The sequence below is a fragment of the Musca autumnalis genome, unplaced genomic scaffold (genome assembly GCF_047663935.1).
Source record: "Musca autumnalis isolate F117 unplaced genomic scaffold, ASM4766393v1 scaffold_5, whole genome shotgun sequence".
NCBI lineage: Eukaryota > Metazoa > Arthropoda > Insecta > Diptera > Muscidae > Musca > Musca autumnalis.
This window is the reverse complement of record NW_027412088.1, coordinates 8,656,090-8,682,020: the sequence shown is the minus strand read 5'-3', so window position 1 is coordinate 8,682,020 and position 25,931 is coordinate 8,656,090. Positions and strand designations below refer to the sequence as shown.

Below are 25,931 nucleotides of genomic sequence, written 5' to 3'. Positions count from 1 at the left end.
GTGTATTCTAGTAAAATATGTATATGGTGAAAGTTGACAATGCCGGCTAACAGATTTTGAAAAGAAATTTTGCGTATACTTGCGAATATAAAAATTATCAATTTCCAGATTTCGTAAAACTTAAAAATTTGGATTTTTTTAATTTTTGGTTGGAAAATAAGCGAAACCCTAAAGACGTTATAGACTGGATTTCTGCGAAATTTAATCGAGGTGTCAAAGACAACTTCGTGACGAGAGTTAAAAAAATAAGTTTATAACATTTGTGCACGCCTTAACCAAAAATGGATTAAAAATTGGAGGTAAAAAATCGTGTATTACAATTTGAAAGCCTATGGTTAGCTAGCGACACAGTATTTACGCTAGAACAAGGTAATGATACAAAGAAGAGGCGCCCTAATGTGGATTATAGTGAAGGAAGAAAATTTGCTTCGGAAGTCTTCTATGAACACGGCAACAATACCAAGCTCTTGACTCATGCCGCCTCTGTTTCGGCCAATTTCTCAAAAGAAAAATATACAAACTATATTCTCAACGAAGTTCGGTATCAACCAACTAAAATGAGAAAACAATTAACTTCGACAGAGAAAATTTATCAACTATATATCCAAATCTGAACCGATTTCAATATGATGTCTCAATAATGTTTTCTAGATTCCGTCAGACACTTTAAATTTAATCACAATTGGACATAAATAGCGTGATTGCTGCACGAAATACCTAAAATCGTGTGAAAATATGTATGGGAGCTATATCCAAATCTGAACCGATTTCGATATAATTTGGCATACTTTTGTCTAGATCTAATTCCGTCACACATTTTAAATTTCAACGAAATTGGACAGTATTTGCGTGTTTGTTCCACCAAATACCTCAAATTGGGCAAAAATATATATGGGAGCTACATACATCAAAATCTGAACTGATTTCAAAATAACTTGGCAAACTTATTTCCAGTCCGAATCCGTCACATATTCCAAATATCATCATAATTGGACAGAATTTTCGTGTTTGGTCCATCAATTACTCGAAATCGGGCGAACATATAGATGAGAGCTATATCTATATATGAACTGATATCAACCAAATTTGGCAGATTACTTTCTAGGCCGATTATAAACATCTGCACGAAATTTTGAAGGTCTAGCTTGCCCTTGTGATTTTTTGCCTCAAAAACTTGTCATCGGCCCAATCGTGCAACGCTTTGGCATGTCATTTTTACCAACCCTTTGCAATGACATTATCATTACGACGAGAGTTTTAATTTGTGATGTGATTTCGAGTCTCCGACAACATCAAACCTATTGTAAATAAATAATCTTATATATTTAAAAAAAAATTGTATAAATAAAAACACTAAATTCATCTCTATTGGATCGATGCTGATGAAAAGATCGGATCTTTCACGAGTTCCTTTGCATAGGTTCAAATGCTGATGAAAAGATCGAATCTTTCACGACTTCGTTTAAACCAATGCAAAAGATGCCATGAAATCACGTCATCGCATGGAACCCCTTCCTTCAAATTTTGCGACATCTGTTAAAATAAGAACAAACAAAGCATACGTTAGTCTATGCTATGGCGAAATTCGAAACAACCTTTTAACGAAGACACAAACCCAATAATTTTCGAAGACACACATTTTCGAAAATTGTTTCCTATTCTCTTAAAAAACCACAATGATCACTCTCTTTATAAATTACTCTCACTTACCACTTTGTTCTCTTCTCTTTCATTCAATTTTCATTTTTGGTTTACTTAACAAAACGGGCTTCTGTGCGGCTGCTTTGGTTGTGGCTGCTCACTCTTCTTTACCAAATAACAAAACATTCGTCAACGAAGTTTTGAAGTAAACGGACGTGTTTGTAAAAACGAGATCGCGGTTCGATTCCTTTTTACTTTTTTTGTTTTTAATTCAAAACAATATTAATGATTATTGTGTGAAAATAATTAGAATTCATATTGTTTTATAAAAGAGAATCAATGATGTTGGAATAAGTGCCAGTGAATGGGAAAAAATTAAAAGTTAATCCTGGAATGTGTCTAAAACTGATCGTTGTTTTGAATTCGTGTGATAATATCTGAAGTGGTATCCAATTACTTTGCGTGTTTTCGTCTCTCCGTATTGTTGTTTATATTCGGCTTAATAAGCATTGTTTATATGCTGAGATCGGTATTCGGTACGAGTGCAAAAGTGAAGAATATTGCAAAAAAAGAAAATAAATAAAAATAAACAAAACTACCCCACAATTTTATTATCCTATGAGGCGGCCTTCAGTTTATTTTTCTTGCGGTGGGAAGGAGTGTCAAAAGCAATTTCTGAAATGAAACATTTGTTTTCTAAAATTAAAAAATATAAATAACAAATCATAAAAATAAGATAAAAATAGTAAAAAAAATAAACAGTGAGAAAAAAACCAACCAATGAGAGCTGAAGAGAAATGAAAAAGTTGTAAGGTGCAAAACGAAACTGTGGCAAGCAAGTCGATGTAAATGAGAGCCATGGATATGATAATCAACAGGTGTAAAACAATAACAAATGCATTTCTATAGGCAAGAAGAAGTCAACAAACACAACAACAATAAGTAAAAAAAAAACATTACCAAGAAACGTCATTGTACCCAATAATCAAAAGAACGAAAACAAAAAAAAAACAACCAAGACTGGTTAATAACAAAAGGGAGCTTAAACCGGTCATCGTTTGGTCTTTCTTTACATGGAACGTGAAGACCCATAGTGGTTTCAGGCGAATGATGAATATGCATGGACCTTTAACATGAGTGTATTGCAAAACTTTAGCTTACATTGCGGACAATTAAAAAACCTGATTGAGCTGCACTCCAATAAATTTAAATAACAATGACTCTTAAAAGCAACAATTGTTTGGCGAAATCTGCAACCTTATTGCGGCAATATGAATGCTTGCAACAATAATAGCGAGAAGTATTGACATGACTTCTCATTCAAAATAAGAAAACTACCTGAAAATACAAATCATATTATTGCAACAAAAATTCTATAATTTGTTTTTCCACCCACCTACCGCCACCCATCTAAAAGGGTCATCATACCTTGGAACTTTTAATTTGTATAATCACAACAACAAATACGTTTGTCACAAGTTGTTACGTTACGCTACATTGATTTGCGAATTTGTCAAACTAAGAAACAACTGTTACTGCTGCTCCCGGCTGATTTTTCGTTCATTCACGTTTTTTGTAAACTTGTGTTACGCTTCAGTGATTGTTGGCAAGAAACCTATAAATTCGATAAAAAAAATAATAACTACAAGGCAACAACAAATACACCACCTACTATTATTATCAGTGATAAACAACAAAAAGTTATAACATAAAAATACAAAAAAGAAGAGTCTAACGACAATTATTTAACAACGATTTAATTATATTGATTAGACAACACAATAAAACTAACAACAACATGGCTAAGATTTTGGAATATATGTTGAGCATTTCATTATTGCTTGTCGTATCATTGGATTTAACCATTGGTGGAACTCCAGGATATGTTGATCATGGCGATACAAAAGGTAAGTTTATAATTCTAGCAATATCAAAGGGGGACAAAGGTAGTACTATACTTCAGGAATAAAAGGTTTTATTATTTATTCTGTTAAGTTGGACATAACTTTTTTAAATCATGAAATAAACAACATTGTTTGCCTTTAGAAAGAATATTCTATCAAAAAGGACCATAAGTCCATTTTTCGAAATTTTTCAGGAGGAAGAAAAATATTCTAGGGCTTTCTGTATTAAACTTTTTATATTGAAGCGGAAAAAATAAACGAAGATCATCAAGCTTAACTCTAAACGAGAAAATTAATAAAAAATCATTAAAAAATCAAAAAAAAAAAAAAATTATAAAAAAAGGCAAAATTTCAAAAAATAAAAAAACAGGTTGATCCCTGCTGGGATTTGAACCCACGTTCTTGAAAACATATCAAAAAAATGTTGTCACGGCGTGTTAGCGTTCAAAGCCCAAACTCATAAATTCAAAGGCAGCGCAAAAAAAAGCGTTTGTCGTGAAGAAAATACATTTCGGTGGCCAAATATCAGCGTAAATGTATAAAACACATTTGCATTTGAAAAACGAAAAGTTCTAGGACAGAGAAGCCACTACATAGTCGATACGTCCGAAGATCTGCTTTACACCAGTGAAACCAGGTAACATAATTTGGTGACTATGTGGGTTCGAGTCCTTGGCTTTCCTTTTTCACTTGCAAATAATTTCCGATCATCAAGCTTAACTCTAAACGAGAAAATTAATATAAACGAAGAATATTGATTTTATTCAATACCCCTAAATTGGTTGATCAAATCCAACAGCGTTTGGAGGAAAATTGATATGCGTTAGGACTCACGACTTATTCTTATATAATTTTCTGGTTTTTTGCAGAGTATCCTAACCACAGATGACGTTTTGCCTTTTATCTGAACTGCATTAATATTCTTTCGAACTGTATATTTTGCTTGTACTTATGACCTTTTCGTACTGAAATTGAGCTTACAACATTTTCTGGAAAGGGCAAACAAAAAAATATAAAAATTAGGGACATAATACCATTTTCTTTGTCTCATATCACGTGCTTTCAGACGATATTTAAAATACTATACATGTGGATTACCAATGTATTCGCATAGGTTATAGTATATTTCAACACAATCTTGGTAAGTCGAATCAATCTGATGGTTTCTATAACATCCACCTGCGATTGAAGAAAGAATTTTATCACTATGAACATAGTTTGGAAAATTTTATTGCAATCATAGTATTTTGCCATAAAAATACGATTTCTGTGACATGAGAGAAGGAAATTTAAAAAAATTGCACACCATTCACATAGCAATAGCGTTACTTACCTATGCGGATAACATTGCAATGTTGCTTACTTTGAGTTTTTGGCTCTTCGAATTCTTTTTATACTCACAGCCTTATGGCTACCGAGTGCACTTTGATACAATCAAAAATATGTCTTATCAACTACAACTTACAACTTTTGGTAGGACAAGTTCATACTTCTTAAATCCCCTGTCGGTACCAACTAAAACCAGTGAGGAATGGATCGAAGTCGGGCGGGGCCGACAATATAATACCCTACACCACTGTGAATATGTAAAATATATATGGGAGCTAAATCCAAATCAGAACAGATTTCGATATAATTTTTCACATTTATTTGTAGACCAAATTCCGTCACATAGTCCAAATTTCATCAAAATTGGACTATAAGTCCAAGCGTGTTTCGTGCATCAAATACCTCAAGTCGATCGAAAATATATATGGGAACTATATCCAAATCTGAACCGATTTCGATATGATTTGGCACAGTTATTTCTAGACTAACCACCGTCACACATTCCAAATTTGATTGAAATCGGACAAATATAGCGTGCTTCGTGCATCAAATACCTCAAATCTGCCTAAAATATATATGAGAGCTATATCCAAATCTGAACCGATTTCTATATAATTAAGAACACTTATTTCTACGCCAAATCCCGGTAAACATTCCAAATTTCATTGAAATCGTACATATGTATGTATATAGCGCGTTTCGTGCATCAAATATCTAAAATCGGCCAAGAATATATATGGGATCTATATCCAAATTTGCTCCGATTTCTATATAATTGACACACTTATTTCTAGACTAAATACCGTCGCACTTTCCAAATTTAATTGAAATCGGACATATATAGCGTGTTTCGTACACCAAATGCCTTAAATCGGGAGAAGATATACATATATGGGGGCTATATGCAAATCTGAACCGATTTTTACCAAAGTAAATAGCGTTCGTCCTTTGGGCAAAAAAACTATCCTCCCCAATTTTCATGCGAATCGGACAATTAATGCGACCTGTACTTTGTTTACAAAAATACATGGACCGACGGACAGACAGACGGACATGCGTAAATCGACTCAGAAAGTGATTCTATGTATATCCCTAAAAGGAACTATGGCTCTATCACGTTTGCTTTTGTATGTTATAAACAAAAGCACAAAGACATAATGCCCCTTACCACAAGGTGGTGTAGGGTATAATGACTGATGAGCACGATAACTTGCGAATTGACTATCCAATTTGGCCAATATTTTTTCGAAACGTACTTCACGTTCAAATTTAAATCGGACACCATCGTTTTGACATTTTTACTGAAAGTATACGTTGAGGTCCCTTTACAGGGATATAATATTGTTCGTGGGCACACTTCCTGAAATAATGAAATAATGAACCAAATTTGTTTGCTAGGGGAAGCCACTATTTCTAAGGCCAACTTCTTCATACACCTCTCGCCCTGAATTTCATGGTAGCCTTTGGAGTCTTTCTTACAAATGTATTCTCCCTACTCCTCTCGATAATGGCGAAAATGTTTCAAAAACGGCGACCAAGTAGTATTCTTGCAATGCAAGAAGAATTGTGTAGTTTTGGTGTAAACTGTGTTAATTGGTTCTGTTTCACTGTGATAAGATCGTTGTAGATTTAGGTCCAGGAATTGTGGAATTAATTAGTGGATCTAATTGTTATTGTACAGTATTGGCCCGAGGGCATTTAGCAGCAAAGCCGACTGATTCCATTGAACTTGTTTTTATGTTCATCTATAAACGAGACTGGTACATTAGCTATTCAATATTGATCCTTCAGGCTTTGTATACCCTCAGCCTTTAGGCTAATGAAAAAAAAATGTGTCTCATCGAAATAATGGTTTTACACCCCAAGTATGTTGGAACGAAATCTGTTTCAGACAATTTGGAGTCGATTTAGCCATGTCGGTCCGCCTGCCTGGTTTAATAGTGCGTACGATAACTCTCAAACGGATTTACCGATTCGGTCCAAAATTTGGTTGCCGTAATAATTTGTCCAAACTTAGATCAAGTCCATATCGATAACTCTCAAAGGGAGCAATCGATTTGGTCGAAACTTTGCACATCGTATTATTCCTACCAATCATAGACCGGTTTCGAATATGGTCCATATGGTTCCACTCCTTCGGGTACCTCCTATACAAAATTCGGAAAAAGTGATGTTTAAGAGCTGCTCTCGAATCGGTTTGAATTTTTCCGCAGATTTTCCTTGCAACCCCTTTACGATGGTGCAATTTTTTTTTCGGGGGGCAAGTCCATACTTCCTGAGATTATGGCCTAAAAGATCCAGGAAACCCTGACGGCACTAACTGAAATGGCAAATCCGCAAGGTAACTCTCGCAGGGAATTTCTGATTGGTCGAAACTTTGCACATTGTATTATTTCATCCAGTTATACATATGTATCAGGTTGGAATATGGACTATATCGGCCCAGTCCTTCAGGTACCTCCCACACAAAATTCGGAAAAAGTGAAGTTTAAGATCTCCTCTCAAATCGTCTTGAAATTTTCAAGCAGGTTGTCCTTATGGTCTCTTTACAACGGACAATTTTCTTCCAGAGTAAGTCAATACTTCCTGAGATAATGGCCCAAAAAGCTCCAAAACTCACTAAAGTGGCTATTGTGCAAGATAACTCTAACAGCCTGTTTCACTATGTCGAACGAAAATGAAAGTGAAAGAAAAGCTACTAAATTCGAGTATGATTTTCAATTTTTGTAGTTGTTTCGAAGCAAAAACCAATTCAATATTACCATGAAAAGCAAACTTTACGTGTTTTTCGTTCTCATTCATTTTCTTTCGACATAGTGAAACGGGCCCTAAAACTTTTTCAAAATTTTTTTTCCAAACTAAGTTTAATGTAATTTAATATTTCGATTTCTCTATGAATGAGGCGTTTGCTTACTAAAAATTGTTGGTAGATGTCAATATTTTGGTATATCACCACATTACGGTACCACTAGATTCCACCTATTTTGAATTAAAATCGTGATACAAAATCAATATATTTTATATACGGAATAATCATTGTGTTTGCTTCATTTTTTGGAAGTAAGCTTAAAGCTTATGCTGTGAAAATAGATGTAAAAATTTAAATCGTCTATCTTAATCTTGTTGGTCCCTCGGGCGTCCCTTCAATGAAACTCGAATATTGCAGAACCCTTAGAATACAGCAGTTAGTTCTAACAAACTTTGAAATTCTCTCTGGGAATTTCACAGTTGTTTTTTAGAATTAACTCACAAATGATACGCTTCAAATGACAAATAAGGGACTTTTTGGTTTATATACATACAATATTTTTTTATTATTATTTGTTAACGATAATTATATTGGAGTGCATTTCGCGCTACAGTTTTTAATTTGGTTGCTGTCGTTGTTGCTGTTTGTTTGTATTTTTTTTTTCTCTTTAAATTCGTTTTATTATACATTTTGTCTGTGTATGTTGTTTTGTTTTTTTTGTTAAATAAATTTCTTGCGAATAAACGTTGACAACCTAATAACGTCACACATTTTGCAGTTGTTTTTATATCATTCACCTTTATACTGCTTATCATGCGAAATTTAAAACTCTCCTACCAACGTGTACGGTGTTATTGTTGTCTGAGTTTATTATGATAAGCCCATTTTGTTGTTAAAATTTGCAGCGAAAAGCAGCAAAAAAAGAATAAACTTAGTCATTTAGTTAATAATACGAAGAAATTAAATTATCGATAAATGATAATTTTCATCAAGATTTTGTTATTCGAAGAACAAAAATATTTTAAATAAAAAGATTTTTATAGAAGGATAAGTTCATCGTTCATTACAATCATTTGTGAACCGATGTCTGAGGCAAATATTACGCATTTATTGGCCCAACTGGATCTCAAACGAAGCTTTATGGCAAATGGCAAACTGCAGTCCATTACCCGTTGAAATAAGGAAGAGAAAGTGGACATGGATTGGTCACACGCTTAGACGACCACCATCAGAAATATCAAGATCATCATTTGAATGGAATCCTCAAGGGCACCGCAGCCAAGGGCGCCCACGTAATACATGGATACGATGTGTGAAACAAGAATATGAAGCAGCTCAACTTTCATGGAACCAAGTCAAGATGCTAGCAAGAGATAGAGAGAGATGGAGAGATTTTGTTAATGCCCTATGTTCTTCGTGAACGTTTTGTTTGTGTATATAACAATTGTATTAGCAAAAATTATACATAAATAAATAAAGGACATATATATATATATATATAAGTTCATCGCCTCAATTTTGGCAGGTTAGGGGAAATTTTGCAAAAAACACAATGAAATGAAAAACATCTGCTTTATTAGCAAAAGAAACAGAGAGATTTTTTCTGTGTACTCTCACTCCCTTTCTCACAACAATTACACCTGCACTTGCGATTATCGCTGCAATTGTTTTATTGTTGTTTTTGTAGAGTCCCACAACTAAACTGCATTCATCTGTGAGCTGTTGGTATAACAAAAAAGTAGTTGTGTGAATTTTGTTTCATCTCCAACCCTTTGGGCTATAGTAAGTTTTTTGTGTGCTATCCTTCATTATTGTGAATCTCCTTTCCCTGTCTGTATATTGGAGCATCTTTTATTAGGCCTATCTCAGCTGTAACGTAATTATTGCCACTATTATTATTCCTCTTGCTGTTGCCAGTAGTACTCCAGCCACTTTGCTATGATGCGATATCAAATATGATAGCGTTTTATGTAAACAAAGCCAAAGATACTGACTGTCAGACAGACACACTGATAGTCGTCACACAGCCAGCCACCAGCTAAACCCATACCAATAACAATGCAAACCAGTGTGTGAGAAAAAAATAAAGTTGCAATGAAACTCTTGCTGTAATGCAGTACATGTCTGCACAGTGGGTTAAAACGAAAATAGCAAAATGCTTGACTCGAAAAATAAATTAATTAGAATTAATTAAAAATGATATTCGTCTACCAACTCCGCATGCTCGGACTTAACAACCTAAAAAACGTATGATTGATTGAATTTGTGGGACTTTGGTGAACTCCAAATTGTTCAGTGTTCCTCTTTGGTTTTAATGCTCAACTCGGGAGAGAAATAATTTAAAAAAATCTTCTTCTATAGAAGATACATAAAATGAAGTAGAAATAAAACTTACCAAAATAGACTTCTCATGTGGGATTTTATGAAAAATTTGGATGACAAATGATGATGTATAAATGGTAGTTTCTAAGTTTGACCATCTAGCGACTAAAATAATAACATTTAATATGCCTACTGATCGCACTTAACCATCCCTAAAACGTAGCATAATGGTCGGTAGACTTCAAATATTTCAATGTACCTCTTAGTTTTAATAGTTCAACTCGAAAGAGAAATAATTAAAACAAGTAAAACGCGTTAAGTTCGGCCGGTCCGAACTTTTTATACCCTCCAGCCAAAAATATTATGAGCTAAGACGGAATAATTATTTTCTTTCCTGTCCACAATTTTAGGCGGAGATATTTTGTGACCGCTGATACCTAAATAAGCTAAACAAAAAATCATAAAAATGTATTAAATCGGTGGGGAACCTTATATGGGGCTATATCAAAGTGTGTACCTATGTTTTGCTGGAGAAGTTTTTTGAACACTAGGAACCTCAAATGTCGAATTGCAGATACTTGGAAAAAATTGTAGCTAAAATCCAAAAAACCGAAAATCGGAAGGTACCGTTATATGGAGACAATACCAAAACATGGACCTATGTTGACAGTTTTTGGTGGAGATGTTGTGTGACCACTGGGAACCTCAAATGTCGACTTACAAATAGTTCGGTCGCAAATTGTAGCTAAAATCTTCAAAATACCGAAAACCGGGAGGTAACTTTAACGGGGTCTATACCAAAACATGGACCTATGCTGACAGTTTTAGGTTGTGATTACTTGGAACCTCAACTGTCAATTTACAGGTAGTTCGGTTAAAAATTGTAGCTAAAATCTTCAAAATACAGAAAATCGAGAGGTACAGTTATATGGGGGCTATACCAAAACATGGACATATGTTGACGGTTTTTGGTGGAGATGTTCTGCGGTCAAAAAATGTAGTCAAAATCCACAAAATACCGAAAATCAGAAGGTACCGTTACATGGGGGCTACACCAAAACATGGACCTATGTTGACGGTGTTTGGTGGAGATGTTTTCCGGTCACTGGGAACCTCAAATGTTCAATTGCAGGGAGTTTGGTCAAAAAATATAGTCAAAATCCAAAAAATACCGAAAATCGGGAGATACCGTTACATGGGGGCTATACCATAACATTGATCTATGTTGACGGTGTTTGGTGGAGATATTTTGTGACCACTAGGAACCCCAAACGTGAAATTAAAAGTAGTTCGGTGGCTAAATTCCCCAAAATACCGAAAATCGGGAGGTACCGTTATATGGGGGCTATACCGAAAAGTAATCCGATATAGCCCATCTTCGAACTTGACCTGCCTATTGAAAAAACACACTCGGGTGCAAAAATATAGCGCTCTAGCGCTAGCAGACGGACAGACGGACACGGCTAGATCGTCTTAGAATTTTATCCTGATCAAGAACATATGTATTTACTTTATATGGTCGCAAATGATTAGTTCGATGTGTTACAAACAGAAATACAAACTTAATATAACCTCCATACTATGGTGGAGGGTATAAAAAGATCATCGCTTTATTTTGAGGATAAGAAGTGATATTTTCTATTTTGCTCAATGATATGGGAATTACTCGAAGTTATGGGAATTTGAACCCATGACTTTTTGGCAAACTTCTTTTTAAGCGGTGTCTTAAGATTCACCGTTCGGGCTCGGCTAACTGTAAGGTAATGTGAATCTGGGTTACACTCGCTGATACGAGAGAAGGGATTGTCCCTTGGGGGATGTTTGTGGGAACATGTCATATCATATCTATTTAGTTTTCTGCATGTTAATTATTAAGGCTGGATTCTTCTGGTTCCTTCAAAGTGTTGTTTAGGGCTATTAAAGTCTAGGATATTTTAAAGATCTTCACTACAAACTCTTTTTTAGAAAATCGTCTGGAAAAAATGTCCCTTCCTGGCCCACTGTGGATTTTGCCTTCTGCATTCTGGGCTTATGTTGATGCAACATTTTTGTTGGTTTTGGTTTAGTATTACTTTTCGTATAGATTTGCGTATAGTTTTGTGTAAGCCATAACAACATACATACATACAAATATACATACATTGTAGATCTTTAGAAATATTCATGCCAAAAGCATACATACTTAAGCGTGTCTCTGAAGAACCAACCATTGTTTTTGGACCTATGGAACCGGTTTGTTTTATACATTTCTTGTGTGTTTTGGTTTTGTTTTTTGTATCTTTTTTTATTGGCAATAGAGTGGCAACTTCTTGGCTTTTGTGGAGTTTTTTGTTGCTGTTTTAAGTTTTTTTATGTTGAACATTTATGTATATCTCTTTTGCCTGGAAAATATAGTGGCAAGCCGCAAAAGAACAGCAACAACACCAATTCTTTTAGCCCGTCCATCCATACAGCCAGTTTGCCGAACGGAGTAAGAAGAAGTTTATGTTTTGGCATCGTAAACTTGACGTTCATGCCATGCAGAAGGCAAACAATAACATAAAGTTACTCACTACGATCTACAATGGAGAGTATCGCAATTGACAACAAGTTGTAATGGAATCCATAAACGGAGGGTATCCCAGAACTGATTGTTGTTGTTTTCATAACATATGATTGCGGCAATTTTGTTGTGTGCGGTTATTTGTCACAGCAAGCTTAACCTATTTTATATTGTGGTCGTTGTTCGTCCACTGTTCAAAGGTTAACTAGACTTCAAGGCAAAGGTACGAAGGAATAAAAAGACCATGAGCTCCGAAACTGTCCAATATTTACTGAACCTCCTTCATACATCATTCGCACTATTGTATTAATTTGTATGCTTTCTTTCTTGAGACTTGAACTTGAACATAGATTATTTTGATTTATAGGTTTGTGTTTTGACACCATCTAATCATTATTTAACTATGATTTCCGTTATAAAAACTTGCCCAAACTCCCTCCCCAAAAATACTTCTACCTATCCTCTTTATAGGAATCTTACAAACAAAACAACATCTTATCAAAAACATGCGATATTTGCACCGCTGCGACCTGTTTATCTCTGTTTCTCCTTCCTCTTCTCTCTGAATGAAATAAATCAAAGAAATGTCCTTTTCCACCCTCACACTAACGAACCTGGAATAACAAATCAGTTGCCCCTAGAAAAGAGAATATTTCAAACATCTGTTCCTCTGGCAAACAATTCATTCTTCATCATCATCTTCTTCTTCTTCTTGGATATCTTTCTAAACAGCCAGCCATTCATTCAAATGGCTGATTTCCTTCTTCGCAGCTCCTTAACAAGCATGGCAAAGATGACAGCAGGAAAGAAATCATTTTTCCTTGATCAGCGGCGAACAGGTTTTCAACGTAAATTCCCATGGTGCAATTGTGTCTTGTCAAGGTAAAAGCAGCTAGGAAGACAAGTAATAATGAAAACGGTTGTTTTTGAGTTCCCTTTTTTCTGGCTACCTGCGCGACCATGACTATTGGAATCACAGTCCAAAACAAAACCAGTGGAGAAAACAACCACCTTCATCGTCATCAACCTCAACGTCGTTGTCGTTTGCCATGCTACCTTCCATGGCCCTACCGACGAATTTAAACAAAACATTACAATTTCAAAACATTTTTAATTCATTCTTTTTTTGCATACCTGTAGTTTACCTGTCCAACGCCACAGTGTGTTTGAAAGGATGGACAGACAGACAGACAGGCCCAATGATTCCTTTGTAAATGTGGCATGATCGCTTTTCTCTCTGTTTGCTATTCATTCTCTGTGTGTTGGATATCAAGCCAAGTTATTGTTTAGCCTGGCGATGAATACACAACGAATGGGCCATTCATGTTTTGGAAGGCCAGGGAAAGAAGTTTCATGCTGAATGAATGCCATTGATTGTGCATTTCTGGTCTCTCGCAAATTGGGTTTTCAAAGGATGATCTTGGCTGATTTTGTTGGAACATAAATCTCAGCCACCTTGTTGTTGGTTATCTCCTTTTTCACTGCACCTTCCTTAAGAAGAAGATCTGCTTTTGCAACGTTTTTCCCCCGGCTCTTCAACCTGCTCTGCACAGATTTTCGTTTTCTCAATGATGTTGTTTACAAGATAAGCAAAAGATAAGGCTCATCTTTTAATGACGTAGCTGTACTTGGCATTGCATTTTTGTTGTTGTTGCTTTCACACACACACACTATTTTTATCCTTGAAAAGATTTTTTTTTTGGAAATTTTACGCAACATTGCACATGGGAGAGAGGTCTTAACATAGATTAACTTCCCTAACGAGAATTCGTTCACCTATTCTTAGTGAAGGGGAGTGATTTTGGAATCTAATTTACAGCTAAAGAAATGTTCAATTTTGTAATGTAATTCATGGAATGAGATATTGAAATAAAATACGTGCTGTGTATTAAGTGTAATCCCAATGCATTTCGAATGAAGAATTTTTGGGGGCAGGGGAGAAATATTATAATTTTACTTCCGCTTGGATATCCAAAATGTTCGAACCCATAAATTATTGAATGTGAAAAAATGTTAATTGAAATTTACATTCCAAAATGCATTCCACGAACAAAACGACTTTATAAATTTCACAGAAATTAGTTTAAATTAGTTTATGAATTTTTAGAAAATAAATTTGTTTGTGTTTCTTCTTTATAAAGAAAGTTTTGGCATTATCGATCGATTAAAAAAATAATTACAAGAGAAATCGGGCAGATTTTGAAAAAAGTCCGAAAAATATAAGGCACGTTTATCGGTGTTTTGAATGTTTAGATCGGGTGAAACTAACCTAAAAAAACTTTTGCGCTCGTAATTAATCCAGCAAATTCAAGTTGCTTCAACAAAAATCAAAGTGAATTCGAGAGAAGGTCTTAAAGTGAACTTATCAGAAGTTTTGTGTGGAAGGTAACAGAAGGAGTGGACAAATATATATAATATATTCCATATTCGAAACTGCTCTATATCTGGTAGATACATATATTAGTATGTGTAAAGTATGGGCGCTCCTTTCAATTTTTCCGAATATTTTTAAATTTTTGTGTGTATATGAAGAGACTTCGTCGAAAAAAATCAGGTTTTGTTGTTTGAGATTTCGAACTTCCTAACATCTGTGTTCAAGAAGAGTATTGAACAGGTACCTCCATCCTAAAAATAATTAAAATTACAAAAACTCTTAGAAAGTCCTTAAAGAAATCAATATCCTGGAGTGGTGGTCATAATCTCTTTCTTTTTTGTTCCAGTCCTTAGTAACAGATTATTTCCCATAATTATTATTGACGTTTTTTTGACTTCCTTGAAATGTCCTAAAGGCACAAAAAGGACATCGTTTGAAAAAATGGTCTTCCTTTTGTAAAGCGGAAGGCAAACTAAGCAAATTCCAAATACCCAATATTAAGTACTGCACTTGAGACGAACTCCATGCACTTGACAATAGCCGAAAAAGGAATGTCGTCCTTGTAGAATATTTTTTTTCCACTAAAACGCATACAAGAAGAGAAAAAATCTGTTACAAATGTTTTGCATGCCTTTTCGCTGGATATGCTTTATGTCCTACTTGAAAGAGGATACTTTTAGTACAAGTGAACAGCTGTCACCTTTATACAAGAGTGTATGTGTGTGTGTTCCTCAGCGATCAAGTTAGGATATTAAATTTCATAATTTGTGGACAATAAAAGAGAAACGTGTGATATGACAAACCTGAAAAATACACATATTGGATTGTGTGTCCTTACAACAAAATCTTTTCAAGCCCACATATGCATGTGATTTCAAAGAAGAGGAATGGAGAAAGAGTTTGGGAGGGTTGGACTACCAAGAAATTGATAAGGTTCTCTCTATGGAACATATGTATGTGGGATGTGTGTAAGTGGGCACTTTAGAAACACTTGAGTCTATTATAATAATGCGTTTTTTGTCTTGTATTTTTGTTGTTGTTGTCATCTTTTTGAAGGTATTCTTAGATGGTATACCGTTAATTATCGGAAAACACTTGGACAAAAAATTGTTTCCGGTTGGCGTTTTACCCACTGCTGCATCCTTTACCACTACCAGCACTTGCCGCATGTAAGTGCAGTGCATTTCTAGTATGATGGCGGGGGACAGACAGTCATTTTTCTTACAAGATATGGTTTTAATAACAAACAATCTTCCGCCAATCTTTCGTACAGCAGCCTGATGGCGGGCGACAAGACTAGACATTAAAAATATATGATTTTAATAACAAATAATCTTCACTTACAGACAATTGTTTTGTTGTTGGCATCTCGTCAATTTACCCTTTAAAGGGGTTTATTTATCTTCCTGGTTATTTGTACTTTAAACAAGCAAAGAAGTATGTTTATTTTCATGTATTTTTATCAGCAGCCAACCAGGCCATTTGTGGCCATTTGTTGTTCCCAAGAATTATTTATACAACATCATCATTATCGTTTGTCTTCATCAATAATTTTTTCTTGATATTTTCCCCCAAAAAGGAAAAATAAATAATAATTCTGCAAAAATAAAAAGAAAGTTTTCTCAGGTCAAATACCGCCAGCCTCTACCCAATAATATCCAGCTAGCCACAATTTTTAGCACCAATATTTGTTTTATGCCATCACCGACAAGTTGCAGCTGTTGATGATCCAGTGGCAGCAATAATAATAATTCTTCAGTGTTCAATAGCCGTCTCATTATCATCGCTAAATACTGATGCACCACCATGTGAAGTGGCTGTATTATGTTTTTTTGGGTGGGGAGAGGTGGGTAATTTTGTTTCCCTCCAATTCATGTACTTCTCATCACTTTTAATTTTGTTGTTTTTGTTTTGATTATTTTCCTCTCCAGCCCAACCAATAGCCAATCATGTGTGTTTGCCTCTGTGGCTACCGTTATATACGAATTCTACTAATACACTCTCACCCACCCGATCATTTTAATTGACCAAACGATCTTCATGTTCCCCATTTTCCTTCCCAGCATCCCCTAACGATGAACGCCAAATGTGTGTTGCATTACCGAACTCCCTGTCACACTGAGATGCCAGATGCAAACAACTGTTGAACATTTGGAATGAGGGATAAGAATGGGAACCAGGTTCATTGATTCTCTGGGGAAATATTATAAACATCCATTATGAGAATTTAATGGATTTTATAAATGAAACATAAGTCATTGAAGACTCCAATCTTTTCCAATATTTTCTGTTTATGGGACATTTTTTATCTATAAACAACATTTCAAATGTGTTCTAAGTATGATTAAATCTGGTAGAGAACTGTCTAAACCTATAAAATATTTGCAATCTATTAAAATAAATTTAATAGATTAGCCGATAGCCTTAGATGCTAGTGTTATTTTTTTATATATAACTTCATTGTAATTTTTATTATAAAAAATATTTCAAATAAATAAAAAAATAAATTCTAATAAATATCTTTATAAATACTCTTAAAGGTGGTATCTATCTATTGAATGCCCCTTTCAGGTCTTCTCTCTGTAAAAGTCTGTCTAAAGATATCTCATAGACCTCCTTAAGGCTTTTTATTTATAGAAGTCGTTTTTAAGGTTTCCCATCTATAAAAGGCTTCTTTCAGATATTTTATCTGTATAAGACTCTAAATAAAAATCTGGCAACATAGAGATTCTTGTAAATATTGCTTTCGTTTTATCTTAACGACGACGACGATCTCAAGGCAAATTGCAATTTGCTGCTTAAATTCGCACAGCAACGGACATGTGCAGTATTTATTTTTCCTTTTTTCTGCTTTTGATAAATAAATGCTGATTTGTGCGTCACTAAATTATGAAGATGCCGATGCCGAGCATTTGTACACAGCAAATATGTGGAAGCAATTCACGACGACTGGATGACTGGTTGGTTGGCTAGCATGCAATTGCAATGATGACCCGATCGAGTGTCTTCAAACGGACCAATCGAAATAAACTTTCAATTAGTATTTGGAGGCAAACATTCGAAGCAGATAAAAGCAATCGAAACGATAGCAAAATGATCAATTGATTGAATAAACGATGATGAACACAAGCGTTACTAATTCAAGAAGTAACTAAAATGGGGGCCGAAGCAGAGGAAGGGAGAAGTTCCACGCCACAAATGAATTTCCAGGGAAATCAATTTTAATAAAATGAAAGAAATCAAGAAGAATTTTTCATCAATTATAAATCAATAACATTCTTTGGAGAATTATGGTACATACATCTTCATGCTTATGGAAGGAGCGAGTAGGGCGCAGCAAATGAATTTAGTTTTTAATTGATATGGTCAACGTTAAACAGTAGCAGATTTTTATGTTGGCTGGCTACTGGCATTTTTTTACTTTGCCTTTAGAAAAAGTAAAACATAATAATGAAAACTCATAGCAAAAAAACTTTCGCTATATTTCCCAGGAAATTAACACCATAACATTGATGCTGTAGTAAAAAACAACGACAACAAAAGCAACCAACCTACCTTTCCATTTATCTTTAGCTGACTGAGTTCAATGTAGGCCCAAGCTTGTTTTCATTATTGTGGGAAATTTTCCATGTATACCGAGATAGTCAGTATGTGCTTATTTCCTTCACTTGTTTTCCTCCTTCCTCGTAGATTGCATTTTCCTCTAAGAAATCGAAAAGAAGCAACAAATAAGAAAAACTTTGTCATACCAACTGAAATGTATTGTTTCTTTTTTTCTTCTAATAATAATCCAATTCAATTCTAACTAACAGCAACAGCTAATACATAAAAAACGATTGTCATTATCTGCTGCTCTCATTACTTATTTATGAGGCTTGACATGGAACTAACACATAACTAATTTGAAATTACTTGTTTTTTTATTTAAAAATAAAATTCTTGATCATTGGCTTTTTCCCAGTCCACTTTGTTCCGATTGGACGAAGATTTTTTTATGCATATACGAGATAAACTTCTTATATATGTTCCCACAAGATCCGCGAAGCGACAAGGGAGACTTCTCTCATATCTATGAGTGCATCCAGATTCATATTAGGTTAATGATAATGACTGAGCCAGAAAGTAGAAAAGTTTTTCGCTTAAATCCACTGAATCCCAGCAAAAGTCACTACTTTTTACCCTTTTTATACCCTCCACCATATGGAGGGTATAATTAAATTTGTCATTCCGTTTGTAACACATCGAAATATTCGTCGGAGACCCCACAAAGTATATATATTATTGATCAGCATAAAATTCTATGTCGATTTAACCATGTCCGCCCGTCTGTCTGTTGAAATCAAGATACAGCTCGCAATTTTGAAGATAGAGAGTCAATCAGGGCTATCATGGATATTTCCCGCGGAATTTTCCGCACGGAAAATAATTTTGAAAAGTGAAATTCTTTTAAAATCTATATTTTAAAATGTTGAAAACTACTAGAATCGCTTAATTATGCAATATTCTCGTCGAATCGACAAAAATATTCCCTTTTTGTACATAAATGTGGAAATAAAAATTGAAAAATTAGGGAAAAAAAATTAAGGAAAAAATCCGTGCGGAATTTTTATTCATGATTACCCTGAATATTTGGTACAGAAGTTTTTATTACTTGCAGGATGGTTGGTATTGAAAATGGGCTGTATCGGTCCACGTTTTGATATAGCCCCCATAGAACGGTACCACCCGATTTTCGGTATTTTGAAGGAATTAGCTTCATTATCACACCAAAATGGCTAAAATTTGGCACTTAGTCTTCTTTAAGGGTATAACACTTTCCCCCAGAATTTCACCAAAATGGCTGAAATTAGATACTTAGTCTTCGTTGGAGGTACATAACTTTCTCTCAACATTTTGTCAGTATCGGGCCATGCCCTCATATAGCCCCCAAAGAGCGGTACCTCCCGATTTTCGGTATTTTGAAGGTTTTAGCTTCATTATCTCACCGAACACTTTTCCCTAGAATTTTGTCGGTATCGGACCATGCCTTCATATAGACCCCATAGAACGATACCTCCCGATATTTTGAACGTTGTGGCCTCAATATTCCACCGAAATGGCTGAAGTTTGGTATATAGCCTTTGTTGGGGGTATGCAACTTCCCCCTATAAATTTGTCGGTATAGGTCTACGCCTTCATGTAGCCCGCATAGAACGGTACCTCCCAATTTTCGGTATTTTGAAGGTTGTGGCCTCAACTTTCCTTCGAAATGGCTCAAATTTTCCTTTAAGTTTGTCGTATAGGTCTAGGGTATGCAACTTCCCCTTATAAATCTGTCGGTATAGGTCCACGCCTACATATAGTCCCCATAGAACGGTGCCTCCCGATTTTCGGTATTTTGAAGATTGTGGCCTCAATTTTCCTCCGATACTCAAACTTCCCCTTTAAATTTGTCAGTATAGGTCCTCGCCTTCATATAGCCCTCATGGAAAGGTACCTCCCGATTTTCGGTATTTTGAAGATTGTGGCTTCAATATTCCACCCAAATATCTGAAATTTGGTATTAAATTTTCTTTGAGTCTAAAAACTTTCAGTCAGATATTTGTAGGTATAGACGTTTTGAAATACCACCGATAGAACTGTACCTCACATTGTTTTACCGAAATTGCTGAAATTTTGTATTAAGTTCTCTTCATACACGAATTGAAACTGTTTTTTCCATTTTACTTCAATACAACTCGTGGTGGAGGGTATAACAAGTTCGGCCGGGCCGAACGCCGTTCTTACTTGTTTCCGATTGGAGACGTTACAAGCAGGTTCCATGAGGCATAGATCAAGACACTTAGATGCGTATTTCGAAAACATAAGACATGGTCCAACTGAAATGAATTGTTTCCTTGGGTACATCATTCGGTTAACCTCAATGATAAACTTTCGCGAACAGTAGATCAAAGATATAAAATAAAAATATAAATATATAAAATATATGTAAAATAAAATATAATAAAAAATAAAATATCAATTTAATTATAAGAACATCGAAAATGTTTGTGTATGTCATGTTTGTTTTCATTTCGCTATTTTATCCTGTCCTCTTAATTATTTGTTGACATCACATTTTCATTATAAGATCTCATCACAATTGTCATAGCCGCTTTTCATTACATTTGATAAATATAACCTCGGTCAAACCCCTTTCTCGTGTAGAAAGGACATTTTATTCAAACTCTCTTTAGAAAAACTGATCTAAATCTTGTTTGCAGTTCATATAGTTATTAATGTGAACCCTTCGATAGCCAGCAAGTAGGCTGACTGGCAGAATGAGCGAGTGTTGCCTTATAAACGACCAACTAAATCAACAACAGGAAATCGAACCGGCTGTAAGAGTTTCTCAAACAACAACCAACAAAAAAAATAAAACAACAAACCAGTAGACGGACAACAATTTTAAACCAAAAAAAAAAAGAAAAAAGCATGGACTGTGGCAAAAAATAAATAAAAGACCAACCATGGACGGGGCAGCAGCGGATGGTGGTTAAAAAACTCCAAGTAAAAATGCTAAAAACAATCTTTAAGTCTTTCAAAACACAGAGAACGACTCAAAAAAGAACGGACACGAAGAGGAAAATAGTTAAAATAAATGTAAGCAACTAACTGAACTGAATACCCAGATTGAACCACCACCTAAAAAATAAAAAGATGATTTTTTTCAAAATGGGAACACACTTTGACCACAAATGACTTAAAGTCCAATGCAGGGAGAGGGAGTTGTTTGGCACAAGATCGGCTTGTGTGCAGCAAGGATACTTTATATTTTATGTTTTCTTCTTCTAAACTCTAGCTTTATTGTCGATGTGCTAAAAATCAACCCATACTTTTAACGAACTGTATGTACATATGTCTCTGTATGTGTTGGAGCACCACATATTGCATGTTAATCCCAATTAACCGCAATTAATATTATGGGTCGTTCTACAGTTACTTGCAGTACATAGTAAATACTTATTTACTCAGTCGCATAAGCCGGGGCATTCAGGCGAATTGAAATACTTGCGCTTTTTTTTGCCATTTCAAATGCTTGGCGTCACCAACCCATTCACAACCAAAACATTTATGTTGCGTTTTTTTTGCTTGGTGTTTTTTAATGTTTAACAATTAACGTTGGTACTGGGTTATAGAGAGGGATATAAAAAATCTTGGGTGTCTACTCTCTCAGACGATATTCAACATACAGTCAAAATTAAAAGATCTTGGAAAAACTAATTCTCGATAATAGTTGACTATGTCAATAGCTTCAGATTTAACTTGAGAAATGGAAATGGATTTTCAACACAAAATGCCGATATATCGAAATTCTATCTGATCCATCTTAATTCCATTTTAATAACCCTTTCATTTTCAACCAACCATTTATCAATGTATCATTTTGTGTTTTGAACGTCACAAAAATCCAGGGTGTGTGTCTCATGTGTACTCCCTTTTTTCGAGAATTTTTATGTTGGTTTTACGATCGTCTTCTTCTCTTATAATTTTTATTAATTTTCTTCAATTCATTTTCTCAACTAAATGTGTTGGCTGGTTGCAAGCACCGCTCTTTCGCCTTATTCGAATAATGTGTCAACAAACAATTGTAGCTGCTGATGCCAGCCACGCCGGTACTGTTGTAAAAAGGGACCGCCACTAAATGCATGCTTTTGACTTTGTTTCCAATGAAATTCTTAATGATTTCGGTAAATACGGGCTACATTAAAGCCGCCACAAAACCTTTATTATTACAGCATCAAAGCAGCAGCAGCCCTTTTTCAAGAGAGATCATTTCTTGATAATAACACCAACCATAAATGAATTGACAAATTGTAAGACTGATTATTGCCACCCTTCAATGTAGTAGTAATGATCGTCGTCATCACACTTTGGCGGCGTTGTGACGTTTGTGTGGAGTGGAGGGAGGATGGGTTGACGGAAAATTGCCATCAATATTCGCTGGTTGCAACCAAAGGCATTCCAAAATGACTAGAATCTGCCATGACACCCATTTGCCCTGAAGCTTAATTGTTTTTAATTAACAAAATGTTTCTGTTGAAAGCGTCTGCTAACCGCTGTTGCTGCGGCTCAATACTTAAATACTATGGCATCAAGAATAGAATTCCAGTATGTATCAAGTATTGAGCACACAAAACATATGCCAAAACTTATAAAGTTTCGTCATCAATAGCATCGAAATTACCAAACGTTGCCATGCACTGCGATCATCATCAACTGCAAAAAGTATTATAGGGTAACCCATACAAACAGATAGAAGAAGAAACAGAAATAACACAATACCCGCTCATAAATTTGTAGATGGTTAAATGGATAGATAGATGAATGGATGGACGGTTGGATACATTGTTGGTAATATGGATCTAATGGATGTCTCTTTACATTCCGTTTGAAGTGGTATTTGTTGCGATCTCGTTGTTGCTGGTTTGTTAGAATTCAATAGCTTTCGGGCAACTACATACTCACACAGTGCACAACAATTACTGCCCCGTCCGCCAGATAGATACCTCCATATTGCAACAACAAACACAATTACCATTCATGTGTATGAGTTATGAGATATTTTTTTTCTATTTTGTTACAAATCATAAATATATTTCCACGATAATGCTTGTGTCCTATGGAACAGTGGGATTGGAAAAAGGCATGCTTCCGATTACATTTACATGTTGAAAGAATAGCATAATAATGGGTTAGTGTACTGATTGGTAAGTAGTTACGACTATCAATGGCATTTGTTAAAACTTTTGTTGGTTCCTAAAAGTTGGGTTTAACTTTAAATGCAAATATGTAAAGTAAAAATAAGTAAAAAAATAGTCGGAGGTTAAATACCGCAAGAATGGAAAAGACCAGTAAGAAGATTGGAGAACCTTAATCTACTATGAATAGATGCCTAATTTGCAGTAAATAGCATTTCGTAGGTGACAACAGAAGTTTTGAAAATGTCCAACGTAAACTTTTGGTATTTTTTTAGGTCTAATTATCCCAATGAAATCTCCAATCAACGCAGTCCACGCACAAAAAAACCCGATCCTTCTTACAATGCGAGAAACCCATTTGGGCTGCGTTTTGGGACATATGGGTTATTTTCGAGATAAGTATGGAGAATAAAATTTTAGCAAATAACACAAAGACAAGAAGTGGGCCTAAATATTGGGGCATTTCATGGCCCATGTATCAGGAAATATTGCCGTCCACTAGCGAAAAAATTAATTTTTAGAGAAGGCCACAAGGTCTACACTCTATTAAAATTTCAACACAATCCGAGAAGTAGCCTTAAATTTTGATAAACTTTTGTGGAGGAGCCACCTGAAGAAATGCATCGACATAGACCATCTTAAAAGTGGATCTAATTTTGAGACATTCCTTATAATAGTTATCGTGCCAACCACGCGAAGAAAATATATTGTCGGATCAATAATATTCTGAGAACAAAATATGGAATTTCGAAATAATAAAAATATATATTGTTCCGGCAACAATATATGTTATATATATATATTTTCACATTTTTATTTTTTTTTTTTTTGAAATATTTGTTACAATTAATTTTTAAATACCCTTTGTTCTCAGAATATGAATATATGCTCAGCGTAGAATTGTTTTATAGCATTTGGTTCATAATGTCAGGAAGCATGGAACTCCCCACGAACAAAAATTACATCGTTGTAGTCCGAATCACAAGGACTATCTTCGATCAAAATTTCAGAACATTCTTCGAACTGTCCTTAAACTGCATTTAAGCAAAAAATTTGAATTTCTGTGAGGGAGTTACCCGAAGGCATTGTCCGATATATGTAGTTTATCTTCGAACTTGATTGCGGTTTAATATAAAATTTACGAGCTGCAAAGTTTCTTGATCACCGTAGGAGTCTTTGTAGCTTTTGGACCATTATGTCAGAAAACATGGATTTGCCCACGAAAAAACATTATATCGCTAAAAACAGTACCACAAAGTGTACCTTCAGTAAAAATTTCAAAAAGATTTTCTTAAACTGCACTTAAGCGAAAAATTTTAACTTCTGTGAGGTAGGTAACCGAAGATGTTGACCGATATAAATCATCTTCAAACTCGATTTAGGTTTTATAGAAATATTACGACCTGCAGGTTGTTATCATGCCCATCAGTCATTTTAGTTGGTCACTGTAGGATTTTTTTTACAACTTTTGGACCATTATGTCAGGATGCATGGATTTCAAAGGAAAACCATTATATCGCTGCAAGCGGGATCACAAGGAGTACCTTCAGTAAAAATTTCAAAAATATACTCGAGCATCTTAAAGTGTTGTCCGATGATGTCTTGGAACTTCTCTATAAAAGATATTTAAAAGCTCGACGTGTGGGATGTTTGTGGAACAATTATATTGTGGGATAATTATCTCAGCAAGTATGGACTTGCCCCCAATAAAGTTATACCGTCGTAAAACTTCGATGTTACATACAAATCACAAATGAAATTTTTTCGATTTTGTAAAATTTGCAAGTGGCCATAACCCCTTAAACTAAGTTTGGATACAATATTACGAGACTCAAAGTTTGGAACAACTCGTCTGATCAGTTCGAGAGTTAAAGTGCGGATTTCGTCCAAACATACTTGGGGTCCAAAACCCTTAGCCTAGAGGCTGAGGGTAAAAAATCGAAATCAATTTACGGCATTTTTATTCTACAATCAATTTTGAAGTTAAAAGTTAGAGTAACCATATATTTGGTTTTTGAAAAATATATGGTTGTCCTAACAATATCTATTGTCACATTTTTACAATACCCTATTTTTCTCTCAGAATATGTTTACTTCAACAATTTGTAATAAAATAGAAACATATTTGCGAACATGTTTGTCGTAATTTATGAGAATGAAGTTCTTAATGGGGGTTGGGTGCAGTTTGAGCCATAAATAATAAAAATGTATTATATTTTCCGTTAACATGAGAAAGTTGTTAGTATAATTGTTGAATATTTTATTGCATCTGAAAACTGATTCAAAATAAGTTTCTAGGAATCAAAACGGATTGCAACCTAACCAAGTATCTTCTTTTAGAAAACATGAA

At 34.9% G+C, this 25,931-nt stretch overlaps 1 protein-coding gene across 2 annotated transcripts in view; it reads left to right on the top strand.

Moving 5' to 3' along the window:
- Window positions 1-1,825: 1,825 nt before the first annotated feature.
- Window positions 1,826-25,931, top strand: part of LOC141387106 (epidermal growth factor receptor-like) — a 159,787-nt gene continuing 135,681 nt past the window's right edge. The window contains exons 1-2 of one of the 2 annotated variants that reach the window (XM_073956247.1): window positions 1,826-2,521; window positions 2,559-3,548. In XM_073956247.1, coding sequence (XP_073812348.1) covers window positions 3,440-3,548 — 109 coding nt within the window. In that variant the 5' untranslated portion in view covers window positions 1,826-2,521; window positions 2,559-3,439. Of the gene's footprint in view, window positions 3,549-25,931 lie in introns of both variants that reach the window. The other variant, XM_073956246.1, reaches the window with a different exon arrangement.